The following is a 14,970-nucleotide window of genomic DNA, read 5'->3' as shown; positions in this document are numbered from 1 at the left end:
AATCAAATCCCGTTCCGTCCAGAATCTGCAAATGGTCAAAGTTACCTATTTGAGATTCTTAAGCTTAAAGATTCCATTAACCTCATTTTTATCTACCGAAATTTCGGCAGCATTTCCCCTATATATCTAACACCCCCGAGACTTAGCTCGGCTCGCTAAACATCAACAATAACAACCTAAACGTCACAAACAACATAAACCATAATCAAACCATTCTAACTTCAATGTTCTACCTTACTACACAAGTTGACAACTTTCATTCAAACTTCACAATTCCAAACTTATATCCACATTATTGTATTCATTCACTCATTCAAGATTATTCAATCACATCCAAATTATGTTCCAAACCATATACAAAATTTCCCGAAGTTCATTACTTTCCACATTTCATCCAAAACATCAAAAATTACGACGAACATTCTAACTCGCATTGTTTTCATCCAATTTCATTAACAACGAACATAATTCACATTTAGAATCTCGCTTCTATAATTATATAAAAATTATATAAAATTCGCATAATTTCCCATATCGCCATACAACCAACTTCAATGCCAATTCAACTCGGTAAACATTCATTTGAGTCATAATTGTCACAACGACGTAATTAACAAGCTAAACAAAATAAAATTCACCTCCCTTCCACTACACTATGGCTCTCGGCCAAACACACCCTTCACACGCACACACGCCACACACAAATACACCACACTCCCAAAATCTTCATGCAACTCTAATCACCATAACATGTATATCCATTCCATAACATAAAACATAAAAATCTTACCTTTTTCTTAAAATTCCGATTTGCCGCAAACGTGATTCTTCCGCCAAACAAATTGTATTACGTCGGAGAGTGTCTTGTACTTGCTACAAATATGAGAAGAACAAGATTTTAAAGATAGAATCAAAGCTAGAATTTTTTTTTCTCTTCTATATGGTTCGGCCGAAAGGCCCTTTTTGATTTGCTCTCAAATTTTTGTTGTCTTTCTTGAAGTTTCTAAGGTACAAAGGAGTATATATCTTAATCCATGTCACATGTAAGTCACATGACCATTTAAAATGGGGCTTGGGCCAAGGCCTATGGCCGGCCACCCCATGGTCTTGGGCTTGAATTTTTCTTCAAATTTTTCTTGGCCCAATTCGTTGAAATTCTCGTTTTGTAATTTCCGAAACTAATTTCCGAAATTCCAAATTTGCCCTTGGCCTTCCCCGATGTCTTCGCACCAATACTTCCACAAACAACATAGGCCTATTAACAAAAATCGAAATATTGCCTTATAACATACAAGTTCTAATTATTTCCAAGACTTTCCAATTATGCGAAATTACGGGATATAACACCTTCTTCCTTTTGGTATGATCTTATGTTATGAGCCAACAAGCAATTAAATAAGATTCCATATTACTTTACTCTTAGAAGCACTAGGAGTATTTCAGTCTTTGATGTCCCTATACCCCATATGATTGTTCCTTGTGTTCATGGGTCTTGAGATTACTTGTGTTGATGATGTTAGCTCAACAGTTGTCCATCGGAGGTAATATGGCCTTATGTCACTCCGAGAGTTCTATGTAAACATTTCAGTTATGCATTGCATTCATATACATATGCATATTGACCCATATCCAGAAGGTGTTATATACGCGTATATTATATGTACATGGGGTATGGGAAAATAGATATGCATTACCACCTGATCAGCTGCTGTACCTTGATGATGATATATGGATCGGGCCGTACGCTCCTCGGCATTATTAGATGATATATGGATCGGGCCGTACGTTCCTCAGCACTATTATATCGAATATGGATCGGGTTGAACGTTCCTCAGCACTATGACCTATATTTATATACACGGGGATGGTTATCATTGAGAGCATGTAGATTATATGTCCACAGAGGCATTGTCAGTTATACAGATACTTGTTCATACAAATCTACGCAGACAGTCAGTTTAGCTTTGAGTTCCAGATTTTGTTCATGTTTCTTATACTTATACTTATGTTACTCTTATGCCTTACATACTCAGTACATTTTCCGTACTGACTCCCCTATTACTTGGGGGACTGCGTTCATGCCCGCAGGTATAGGTAGACAGACAAGCGGATCCACTTAGTACACTACAAGAGAAAAGATCTTTAGCTAGGGGAAATGCAGTCGTTAAAAGTCCAAATCCGGTTGTTAAAAGTCAATAACAACCGGATTTTATCCGGTCGTCGCCGGTCGTTAAAAGCCTCGACGTTAAAAGTGAACGACCGGATTTCAGTCCGGTCGTTAAAAGAACATTAACGACGGCCAAAAATCCGATCGCTATATGTCCTTTTTAGCGACCAGATTTACCTTCGCTAATATGTCAGCCGGTCGTTAAATGTTTTTCACAACAACTACTAATCCATCAATACAAGTACTTTAAACGACCGAAATTCCTTTCGTTAATTGTGTGTTACATTCAACAGTAATACTTTTAACGACCAAATTTCCCATCGCTAATGGCCATTTCACCATCTTATAAACCAATAGTAAAAGAGCTACAAAGACCACATTTCTATTTACTGTTGTAAAAAAAAATATACAACTGAATAATACACAGACACATCCAAAAATATACTAAATAATTAATATTCATATAAAACTCTATTGTTAATACAAAGAATTAAAAAAAGCTATACCATCCAAGTTTTAGGATACCATTTTTATCAACTCCTAAAAGATAAAAATTGCAGTATTTATACATAAGATATTGTCTGTAAACCACCCCTAATATTATAAAAGTCGCCTTGTACTTCAACTTGCTCCTTTCTTGAACGATAGACTCTTCATCCTTCAAATTCTTGAGCTGTAAAAAAAAAAAGTTCAATGTACGAAATTGCAAAGAATAAACTCCAAAGAAGAAACATAAGACCTCAATATATTTACCGGAAAGGATGCAAAACATTAAATTTTTTAAAAAGCACGTGAACAATAACTTATATTTCCTCCGGATAGTTCAACAAAATTTTCCTAAAATAAAGACAGAGAAATGTGTCCTAGACAGTGCCGGAAAAATGAGCCCATATTTATCCAGCCCCTCATGTTTTAATAGCTTGGGGAGTGATATTTTAAATGGGTAAAATTTGGCTTCAGTTCAAATTTGACCGGTAAGAATATGGATAAATATGAGTAAATATAGGTAAAATATGGAAACTGAGAGAACGACCTCCGAATATCTAAATTTCTCTAAAAGTGAAAGAACAAAAATTTAATCTCCTAGTACAAGTTAATAATTCTAGCTTCAAGAGAATATGAATTAATACATGTGAATTTCAATAGGCAAATGCAACAACAGTGACATGGAAGCAACAATCTAAAGACAAAAAACAAAATTTCTTGTGATGAGATATTTTGAAGATAGGAGAAAACTGCTTTTGATAAATCCTATGAAGATTGTTAGCAACAAAACAAAATGGAAGACAATAGAAATCCTGTGTGTATGTCAACAAAACAACAGTAAGCCACAAAACTGATGTTGCAAAAATATGTATGCTTGTTATATTTAATTATATCATGTGTCAACAAAGTTAGACATTGGTAAAAATGCATAGAAGTTAAACTCATTGTTGATAATAAACAAAAATAATAGTGAGCTCATATTGATGTCACTGCTTTTCATATCGTTGGGACATTTTGTCATCTAGGTGTAAATAACCTTTGGGAGTCGTGCTTCTTGCCTAAACTACTGGACGTTCAAGAAAGCTATCACATGAGAATGAACAGAGAAACACCAACTTATTTCCTAAATATCTAAATAATGCAATTCTTAGAAGACAACGTTGATCAACTTTTAAAACTGTAAGACTCGCTACTATGTGTTTATGTGAAGCTGAAGGTGCAAACTTTGTGAACAAATTATTTTCATAAAAGATAAAAAATAAAAAAATAAAAAAAAGCAACCTGGTTTTCAAGAGCTAGAACTGGAAAGAACATTAAGCTTAATGAAATGTTGCATCCATTGCAAATAAGAATGTATTCCACCTAAACTTTTAAAAGTGGATTAGGTAAATAAAGCTTTCATTTACTCTAATAAACTATAACTGCTTATTTTTCAAGTATTCTTTCAAGTAGGATGGTCTAACAGCATATATAGATTCATATATGTTTAGCTCTATGGTTTTGATAGCCTTTTGATATATTGACAAATAAATTTCGGTCCAACCAAGTATGTGGTTCTAATTACTCAGAATATTTCTTTGTTTAGGTCGATATAAGAGTTTTTTTTTTATATAGTCATTTGATATACAATTAATTTCTGGTGATTATGCTGAGAGGCAGTATAATCCGGTGTCTACTGGTGTGGAGATAGGATCTGCTAGTTCTAAGGTGGAATTATAGAGAGTATGCAGAAATCCTGCTTCTTGCAGCAGGCATTGGTTGAGAAGTTGGGTTATGGGGAGAATGAACCTTGTCCTGTTGGTTCTGAAGATGGTTGTTGGTAATGGGATGAAATTAAGAACTTACTATCATACTCAAGTCCTATGGGAGGAGAGTATGGTGATAAAAAATTTCACTAACAATGTTTTATTTTTTGCAGGGCTAAGGTCTGTATGGAGATTCTGCAGAAAACCAGGAAACTTGAAGCAACCATGTATCACTGATGTGGTGCAAACTTGTTTTGACTTTGAAAACACAACTGATTCCATTGATTCTATCCAATTAGAAAATGATGTGGTGCAGGCTGGAGCAGGTTATCTTCCCATTGATCTAACATCTAGAGGAAAGGATATGGGAATAGATGATTTGCCAACACAAGAGGAAGCAAAGGTTGCAAGCAGCTGTTTTCCAAGATTTGCAGCAACTAGACTATACAAGGGAATTCACAAAGGCACAAAATGTGAGTTCAGGGCAATTTTGAGGAGGACAGCTACAGAGATACACAAAGAAAAGAGCATCATTTTTCATTAGCCTTTTTGGCTAAATTTGTAAAGACTTTCGGATTCGTTTGGAGAGAATTTTTATAAAATTATCCCTAGGCACCAAAATGCCTAGTGGACTTTATTAAAAAAAAAAATCTATCCAACTAAGCCTTTGTTTTTCATTATTCAGAATATTTCTTTGTTTTGGTCAATATGAGAGTTTGTATTTTCTACAAGAAGACATATATCAGGATAATAAGTAGTTGGATGCTGCTGAACTGATTTGGAGCACAACCTAAACATAGGTTTATTGTGTGGTCGACTGTTAAAGGAAGATTCCTAAAGTTGCACATTCCAGTGGATGATTTAAACTGCTGCTTGTGTAATTCTGCTACTTCGGAGACTTCACAACACTTTTGTTTGTTGAGTGTGTTTGGTTCAAGACTATTAGGTAGGCTTTGTTACAATGGGTTGGCATTCAACTGCAGCATGGACCTGTTAATCAAAGTTTTTGCCAGTATAAAAAGGTAGCATTGGAAGCAAATGCAAAAGGAAGTTGTTGCTGCAGTTTGGAGGGCAATGATTTGCCATACTTGGATGGCTCGGAATGGGAAATTTTTTCAAGGCTCACATGTACATACAGAGGGAGTGGTAACACAGATAAAGAAGGAAATATTTGATAGATTAACTTTACCTTACTTGTATAAGAAATTGCATAGATGTAGAGGAATTATGCATAAAATACTTGTGTAATTAGTTTGCTGGTTCTGCTGGAGGCTTAAGGTCACTACCAAGTGGGGGTGATTGTAGGTGCTCTTTAGGTTTTCAATCTTTTTGTTTAGTCAATGGTAATATTTACAGTGTTAAAAAAAAGGATAATAAGTAGTTAATTCCTGTCTATTGTGATAGGCATCAGTGGTTGAGAAGTATGATAGACCCTTACCTAAGTTAAGGAATACAACACAAGAGCCTAGCAGATATGAGGAAAGGCCTGCTCCTACAAGTACGCTGAATGTGCACAGTTAAGAGAAATTATACCCCTGCATCAAGGCAGATCCGGGGATCATAAAGGGCCTATAGATATCAACTCAATGGATCTGGTTCTGGGTCTAAATTTGCGGGTACCACTCAGATGTGCCTGTCCTATAAGGGATCAAACAAGAAATGGTGTGAAATATCTGGTAACTTATTTGGTTACTTGGGGGGGCAACGTTTCTACCATTAGCGCGCAGTTCAGTGTCAATAGTCAAAGTACAGCATATGCAAATGGATTATCTGAAAATTCAGTTCTTAATCCGTTCACAACTATATTGATTCCTCTACCAAAAGAACCTTCAAGCTTCCAAACAAGGACTATTAAGAGAGCACAGACTGAAATCTTTTACCCTTCTAAGCACAAAATATCATACATCAGTCTTTTTATTGGGGTAGGAATTGGTGTTTCCCTTGCAGTCCTCTGTTTTACCTGGTTCATTGTCTTAAAACACAAAAAGGAGAACGAAAGATGTGAAGTGCTTGGGAAAGGAAGAGAAGGGAAACAAAACTGGAATTTACCAGAACATTTCCTGGAAAATATAGTTAGTATGGATCAACTGATTAAAGTCTATTAATTTGAAGAACTGGTGGCTGTAACTGAAAACTTCAGCTCGCGAAGAAGACTTAGTAATTATGTTTATAAAGGGGTCCTTAGAGGAAAACTGCTGGCCATCAAGGAGATGAGGACAGATATATCTAAAGAGGATAAATTCCATGCAAATATCAATCATTTCAATTTAATCAGCCTCACTGGTGTATGTAAGCATCATCAACTATCCTATCTTGTTTTTGAGTTCATGGAAAATGGATCTTTAAAAGAATGGCTTTTCAAGGATGAGGTTCACCAGAGAGGCTAAGTGTGTACTTTCTCAGAAAACTCTACAAGGGGTAATATCACAAGAGTTTGAACCTAAAAGCAATAGACCTTCTATGATTTCCGAACAAATTATGTGTCTCGCTGAAATAAACAGGACTCCTACATACATTTACTTGCACCTAGTGTTTACACCAAACTGATAACTGCAAGCCGTGTGTCTTGCACACATACACACATGTATTCTCACTTTAGTGTTTAACGGCTAAGGTTATATTGCTTGGTTTGGAATCATTCTGAAGCATAGGCAACATAAGTGTTAGTTATAACTAGCAGAAGATTTAGCTACAATTAACGAAATTTCCCTAAAAATTTCTAACTAATGAAAATAATTTCATATAGCATTGCAATAATTTCATCACACAAAAAAAAATACATTCAATCTACTAACCTGTTAAATGATTCAATCTATTGATCATTTGAAGATGATGGTGATGAAGGCTGACCAAACACTGCACTTGCAAGCCGTTCATATTTACTCTCTAGCTCATCCATGCGTTCACATTTATTCTCTAACTCATCCATGCGTATTTTTAGTGATTCATTTTCTTTTTCACTTGCATTCAACTTATCTAACAAGGCAGCCTTTGAAGAGTTACCACCTTTCAACTCTTTAGCGGTTATCCCACCACCAAATCCAACTACATGACTCTTACGTTGAGGTCCAAAGCACTTTTCTACGACTTCAATATTTGTAAGTGACGAATCAGATTGAACCAATTTTTGGATTTCATCCTATAACATAAAAGAAAAAATAAAATAATACAGCACATCAAGTAAAATGATGTAAAATGAAATTTATCACTAAACATACATATTTTGCAATTGTTTCAGGTTCGACAAGCTTGTTATCCTTCTTATGAGTCTGGAAGAACATAGTATCCATGCTTGGTGGTTTACCATCTTTACCTCCCTTCACATATGAACAAACAGGTAAAAGCAATCATTTTAACAAAGAAGGAGCTTCTTAAAGGATTTCAAGATTTACTTACCAATTCATATGTTATCTGTCTAATAGGCTTACTACCCGTACGATGAGGCATTCTCAACTTAGACCTATTGACGCAGTTTCTTGTACTTGTTTCCTATATTAACAACACACCATCAATATTATAGTCAGCCATAAAAATAACATGTTAATAAATAGCAGCTATTAAGCCATACCTTAAACTTGTCACTTAAGAAATGCTCCTTAACCAGCCATTCCCAATCACTTTCGTTTATCTCCCTTGGCACATCTTTTAGAGCATCGCGGAATGGCTTAGCCTTCATATTATTGTGCAGTGATCCTCTCCAGTTATTCCATAACCTTCTCATATGTTGTAAGACATGTTCTTTTTGATCATTCATGTTGTCACAGACAAATTTATCCTAAAATATTTCACAAGTATCATTTCCATGCTATCATAAAGGATGGATTACGCGGTTCAAGTAGTTTTCATGAAAATTAAAAGTATTAAAGCATGAAAACTACTGTCACGGCACAATTGGATAACTATGTCTGTCACAGTTCAGTTGATAAAATTTCACCTTATGTGCAGAACCAAATAGTCAACATATCACCATCATCTAGCTTGAAAAAATTAAAAAAAAGCAGTGCTCTAAATTCTTACAGTAACAGCATTCCACATGTGTTCTAGCTTATCTTCTTCGATGTCCTTCCAGGAGTGTACCCTCAATGGGCACATATTACGATCACGAACTAAAATACCTAAGTGTCTCACAAACGAGGTAGCATGCTTCCCAACAGCTCGATTCTGGTAAAAAGTGACGCTCAACTTTTCTCCAGGTTTGAGTCTTGCAACATTTTTACAAATGTTCTTTCCTCTCACCTTTTTTGCTTTCTCCGATTCACGAGGACCTACAACTTAATTTATGTCAGATATAAAATAGAGTTTCATTACACTAACAACAACAAAAATATAATCCGAGACAAGAAAAATACTTGTTTCGTTTGTCTGAGTATCTTGCATCACTTCAACTTCTGTAGAGAGGGAAACATCATCTTCAATTTGATCAAAACCAGGAGGTACAAGGATATTATTTTGTGCTGGCTCATGTTGATAAGATGTGGATGCATTAAAAATTTTACTTTGGCCAATTGGAGTTCTTTGTTCAACCATTACTCTTACGGAGCCCGAAGGTTTTAAGCTTTTCCCTCGTCTACTTGCTAAGGCACCAGGTCGAATGTATGCATGCTTATTAGTCTTGAAAGTTGATCCCATTCCAGAGTTCTCAAGTTTTGATGGATTCATGTCAACCTAAAACAAAAATGGCAGAGTAATTGTAAGTTTCACCTAACAAGAGAAAAATCATTCACCAAATTTTCAACACTAAATTAAACACCAACTCCTATTTTACGAGAAATCACCTGGAATTTTTACACGATATATTTGCAATTAAAATTCTAAAATTAGAGCCACCTAAAAATTGAGGCAATAATGAAAAGCCATGGGAACATCCCTACACCATTCAAACAACTCTTTACAGAAGAAGGACCACGTTGCTAAAAAAGCTTTGACAAACTTTCCATTTAAACAACTGAATGAAGACTAGAGTGAAATAGCAAAGATCATAGACTAATGCCTTGATCAAGTTAACCTGATCCAATAGATCTGAAGTGCCTATGCACATCACGATACACTGATACTCCAGTGTCAACAAGCAAAATGTTAGGGAAGTGAAGTTCAATACATGTTTTCTGTTTTCTTTATGACCAGTGAAACTATAAGAAGGTTTCTGATAGTTGTTCTACATGTCTTACGTAAGTTTAAAGCTCTATAGTTCCTTCTAGCCTTTGACATAGTTGATGCCATGAAGTATATAGTGCTACAGATTCATTAGTTAAAACAGGTAACAACTCCATTTAAAAAAAAAACAGTTCAACATCAATCAAATAAGGTTTAGGAATATGCAGACTGAAGCGCGTCATCTATATTTGATAATAAAGGAAATAACTCATACCTTTACTGCCAACAATATCTTACTGTTATTGTTTAACTTAGCATACATCATATGTTTAATCCACCAAACAAATAAATATAGCCGAGGCAAAAATCATTACAGCCAATGATTATAGCGCACTTCAGTAATAGAAACCAGTCAGAGAACCGTGAAGGAAGCACTTGAAAATATAAATCAAAACATGAGTATTTTTAGGATCCAACTTAACACCATAGTAAAAAAAAAAAATGAGAACTTAGAAACCAAACATGAGTACATAGTGACCAAATAAAATATCCTTTACTGCAAATCATAAACTGAAACTTGTAAAATCAATAAATTCCATCGACCCCAATGAATTATTTGTGAGATACTAACAACCCTCCTAGTAATTTCTTCAGCTAGCTATTCCACACCCAACTGCTTCCTAGATTCCTGGTAGCTCCTCTAAATCATCTTCCTCTTTTTCCCCAACATCAAAAGAATCACGAGGTTGAACCTTTCGTACAACATGCCAGCCTTTATTCGAAAGATCGTTAGCATAGAATACCTGTGATGCTTGGTTTGCTAATACAAAAGGCTCATTTATTTTCAAAAACCGTTGGCGGTTAACACTTACGAAGCCATATTTATCTACTTTAATTCCCCTTTCTTGGTCAAACACATCAAACCACAAACATCGAAACAACACCACTCTTCTTCCCCCAGTAAATTGTAATTCCAGAATCTCAGTTAACTCTCCGTAGTAATCAATATTTTTATTCTCTTCATCAGTTTCACCAACTACAACCACCCCGCAATTTTGAGTTCTCAAACCTATATCATGGTCTTTCACGTGAAACCTATATCCATTAGTAACATAGCCTTTGAAACTTGTCACATATGGCAGAGGACCACGTGACAATGAGTGCAAATCTTTTATTTTCTTACTATCATCGTGTTTGTGCAATTCCTCAACCTATCACAATAAAGTACATAGTTTAGCTACTACTATTCACAAATCGGTTTGAAAAACAAAAATTCATAATTGCTCACCTTTATTTTTAACCAACTAACGAATTGTCTATTCCATTCGATATCTGAATTGTTTTTAGACGTATCAACTGGAATTTGTGAAAATTCTCTGCAAAGAATTTGAAGTATAACATGTCAGTTTTAGTAAGAAAATATGGAAAAGGTAAAAGTAAATTATTTGAATGAGTCATTACATACTCGAGAAATGGTTGAATTTCATCACAGTTCTTCAAAATATAAAAATGTGCCTGCTCAAATTCTGGTGAATCAAGAACGCCCGCTATGTCGACACTGCCTAAAAATTTTCCAGGGTGAGAAAAAACTGCTAAACCTCCATCAGATTCAATAGCACCACCATCATAATTCCGTTCATTGCGATTAAATTTTGTTTCCATCGTATGCAAATACCTTGAACATAAGGTCATACATTCAGTTGCTAAATATCCCTCTGCAATGGAGCCTTCTGGGCAAGCCCTATTACGAATAAAAGACTTCAAAAAGTATAGCCATCGCTCCACTGGATACATCCATCGATATTGAATAGGTCCCGCAATCTTAGCTTCATTTGCTAAATGAATTGGCAAGTGGACCATGATATCAAAAAATGCAGGAATGAAGACCTTTTCTAACTTGCACAGAGTTATAGGAATTTGGGCTTCTATTTGCTCTAGCTCATCTACTCTTAAGCATTTCGCTCCAAGCATGTTGAAAAATATAGACAACTCAATAAGTGGTTCAAGCACAGATTTGCAGAGCATACCGCGTATCGCAAGTGGGAGTAAATGTTGTAGAATAACATGACAATCATGACTTTTCAAGCCTGAAAGTTTGCGATCTTTCAGGTTGACACATTGAGAAATATTTGATGAAAATCCATCTGGGACCTGTAAATTCTTTAAGAAAGTGAAAAACTTATGCTTTTCTTCAGGAGACAATGTGTAACATGCAGTTGGTAACTCATATTTATCCCCCCTTTTTATCGGATGCAATTCTTTCTTTATGTTCATTGCTTGCAAATCCATCCGAGAATTCAATGTATCTTTGGTTTTTCCATTCACATTTAAGATTGTCCCCAAAATATTATCACATATAATTTTCTCAATGTGCATCACATCTAAATTATGTCGCAACAGTAATGTTTTCCAATATGGAAGATCAAAGAAAATACTCTTCTTATTCCAATTATCACCCCTACTATCATGTGATATTTTGGTCTTCTTCTTTGGATCTTTTGATAGTGTTATCCCATCTAAATCAGCCACTTGATCAAGTATGTCATTACCAGATAGAATTTTTGGTGGTTTTTTCCGCTCCTTAGTGCCATCAAATGAATCTTTATCATTCCGCCAATTGTGATTAAGAGGAAGAAAGCGTCTATGGCGCATATAACACTGCTTTTTACCATTTTCCAACCTAATTGAAAGAGTTTCTTTATTGTAACATGGGTAAGCCAATTTTCCTTTGGTACTCCATCCCGAAAAATTTGCATATGCTGGAAAGTCATTAATGGTCCATAACAAAGCTGCATGTAACATAAAATTCTGTCTAGTTGACGTATCAAAGGTCTCAACTCCAGTTTCCCATAATTCCTTCAATTCCTCTATCAAAGGTTGGAGATAAACATCAATTGCATCTCCGGGACTTTCAGGACCAGGAATAAGCATCGATAAAATAAAATTCTCTTGCTTCATGCATAACCAAGGTGGTAAATTATAAGGAATAAGTACCACAGGCCAAATGCTATACGGAGTTTTGGAACTTTTAAATGGTTGAAAACCATCACTAGCAAGTCCAAGTCGAACATTACGAGGCTCGGTGGCAAAAGATGGGTGAAGTTCATCAAGTGTCTTCCATGCTACCGAATCAGCCGGGTGCCTCATTATTCCATCATCAACTCTTTCATCAAAATTCCATCTCATCAAAGAAGTTGTTTTCGAGGACATAAACAATCTTTGAAGTCTGGGCATTAGAGGAAAATAACGTAAAATCTTGCATGGTATCTTTTTCCCACATTTAGATTTTGTTTCCCCGTTACGTTTATCCTCCTTCCATCTAGATGCGCCGCAAACTTTGCAAGACTCAAGAAATTTATCATCCTTCCAATATAACATGCAATTATTCTTACACGCATCAATCTTCTTGTAAGAAAGACCAAGGTCCCGAATTATCTTCTTTGCCTCGTAATATGAACCTGGCAAGTTTGATCCATCAGGTAATAAATCTTCCTTCAACATCTTCAACAACATTGTAAATGATGCATTACTCCAATGACCAATACTTTTAATATGAAGCAATTTAACCATAGCAGAAAGTTTAGAAGCTTTTGAACATTCGTATAATGGTTGCTCAAAATCCTTTAACAGGCTATAGAATCGTTTTGCTTCAGGATTTGGTTCCTCCTCAACAAAATCATCACTACCGGTGTTCATATTATCTCCATTGAAAGCGGGGTATAAATCCCTTAAGATCTCAGGTATTTCATCCTCATCCTCATCCTCATCCTCATCATCATCCTTTTCAATGTCATTATCGTCCACAAATTCAGAATCTGACTGCGGCTCACCTAACCTCTCCCCGTGATGATACCAAAAAGTATAACTTTCGATTATTCCATATACTATTAAATGTGACCTAACCATCTTACGAGTTCTTGAAGATGCATTACAACATTTGACACATGGACAACGTATTTCTTGCGTTTCTCTCAATCTTGTAAAAGCATAATCCAAAAATGTCTCCACCCCAAGTATGTAAGCATTATCAACTCGATCTTGAACAAGTTGCATCCATTCCTTATTAGGTGCCATAATCTTGAATCGGGAAAAATATATAAGAAATATATTAGTACTACAACCAAAAGGAGTAAAAGTGGGAACATCCCAACTCAAAAGTTGAATTACTAATTTATCCTTTAAAAACTAAGTAACCATTTTATCCTTCGACTTTAAGTGCTACTTTTAATGTTCAGAAGTTAAAGAAGACGTCTTTCTGGAAAGATTCTAGGTAAGTTTCAGAAAACTAATTATTTTTTTCTTCAAAAAAAATGATTCTTAATTAGTGATTTTTGCTTAGTGATTACTCCAATCATAACTAAGAAGTTCTATTTCATGTAATTTATAAAAGTTAATAATGATCTTCTGTTTAATTGGGAAGTGAAATATTCTCTTCTTTTTCTATTTTTGCATTTTCATTGATACATCTGAAGACATATAACAACAAGCGATGAACACTTCAACAAACAAATTTAAGAATCCATGAACACATTCTATGGACACTATAACAACAACAAAAATTTACTTCACTTAGAGTACAAAAGAACTGAAAGTCTTGGGCAAAGAGTTAGATAAAAACTCCTTTGGAAAAGTTCGGCGGCAACTGGCTAAGGTGATAAACAATACTACCTCGTGAACCTCCCTCGATGCTTAATTAGTTAGTAACACCAACAATATAAGTAAAAAATAAGAACCATATCTCTATTCCAAGAAAAAGAAAAAAAAATGTCACAGAACCACATCAAACCCATTTGCTAGTATTGCAGATCTTGTTTACAAAGGGACAGAAGTACTTATAACTTTAGGACTAAGAAATTGAAGAAAGTAAAAATCTATTCGTTTTTCACTGAAACCAAATATAAGACAATGTAAATATTGCAGGACATGGTAAAGAAAGGAAAACCAGATTCTTTCTGTTAACTTTCAGCTACCAACAAACAGTGGCTTGTAAATCAATTAAATGGATAAGCCTATATCTCATCATATATTAAATTAATTTAACTAAGCAAACAAGTTAAGAATAATAATCATTTAAGAGAAAACCCACTAAAACCTACAGAGAGCTAAATCAAAAAACATAAGAAGGAAAAAGTATTAAACTCAATCAAAAAATAAAATAAAAGCTCCTCAGTAGACTAACGAAAACTCCAACCCATTTATATATGAACTAAAATGAAGGCATAAACAAAATATGTATCTTAAAATTATTTCTCTTCCAGATAGGAGGTTCATGAGATTTCTCTTGAGTTTATCAGAACTCTTTACTATTTGTAGATTGCCTTTCAGGACTTAACTAGGTCCTTAGGCCTTTGCTGCTAAATTGTATCTGTTTACTCTGGGTCATAACCATAACGAACTGCAATTTCCAACACCTAACATACCATTAGTAAGTAACTAATCCTCAAATGCTAAAATCAGTAGTTGCTTAGCTCATTCCTT

At 35.0% G+C, this 14,970-nt stretch overlaps 1 protein-coding gene across 6 annotated transcripts; it reads right to left on the bottom strand.

The window, feature by feature from the left end:
* Positions 1-2,602: 2,602 nt before the first annotated feature.
* On the bottom strand, positions 2,603-13,548 carry LOC132624054 (uncharacterized). Of its 6 annotated transcripts, none has more exons than XM_060338875.1 (9): positions 10,958-13,548; positions 10,781-10,868; positions 8,748-9,063; positions 8,416-8,669; positions 7,967-8,173; positions 7,795-7,887; positions 7,617-7,715; positions 7,194-7,537; positions 2,607-2,840 (listed from the first exon to the last, which is right to left on the bottom strand). In XM_060338875.1, the coding sequence occupies exons 1-8, from the start codon at positions 13,543-13,545 to the stop codon at positions 7,211-7,213; spliced, it is 3,972 nt and encodes a 1,323-aa protein (XP_060194858.1). In that variant the 5' UTR covers positions 13,546-13,548; the 3' UTR covers positions 2,607-2,840; positions 7,194-7,210. The 6 variants fall into 6 exon arrangements, with proteins under 6 accessions (XP_060194862.1, XP_060194858.1, XP_060194861.1 ...); XM_060338878.1 differs by having other exon boundaries at positions 2,608-2,840; positions 8,416-8,663; XM_060338876.1 differs by lacking the exon at positions 2,607-2,840 and adding an exon at positions 5,072-5,933.
* Between the last annotated feature and the right edge of the window lie 1,422 nt (positions 13,549-14,970).

This window comes from Lycium barbarum, chromosome 12 (assembly GCF_019175385.1).
Source record: "Lycium barbarum isolate Lr01 chromosome 12, ASM1917538v2, whole genome shotgun sequence".
In the NCBI taxonomy this organism is placed as follows: Eukaryota; Viridiplantae; Streptophyta; class Magnoliopsida; order Solanales; family Solanaceae; genus Lycium; species Lycium barbarum.
Note: the sequence above shows the minus strand (reverse complement) of the source record. Positions and strands in the feature narration are given on the sequence as shown.

Excerpts from the sequence above, each read along its gene's own strand:
- LOC132624054 (XM_060338875.1), bottom strand. The coding sequence starts at position 13,545 with ATGCAACTTGTTCAAGATCGAGTTGATAATGCTTACATACTTGGGGTG. Across the intron at positions 8,174-8,415 it reads ACATGTGGAATGCTGTTACT|GATAAATTTGTCTGTGACAA; the intron begins GTAAGAATTTAG and ends GAAATATTTTAG. Across the intron at positions 7,888-7,966 it reads TCTTAAGTGACAAGTTTAAG|GAAACAAGTACAAGAAACTG; the intron begins GTATGGCTTAAT and ends TTGTTAATATAG.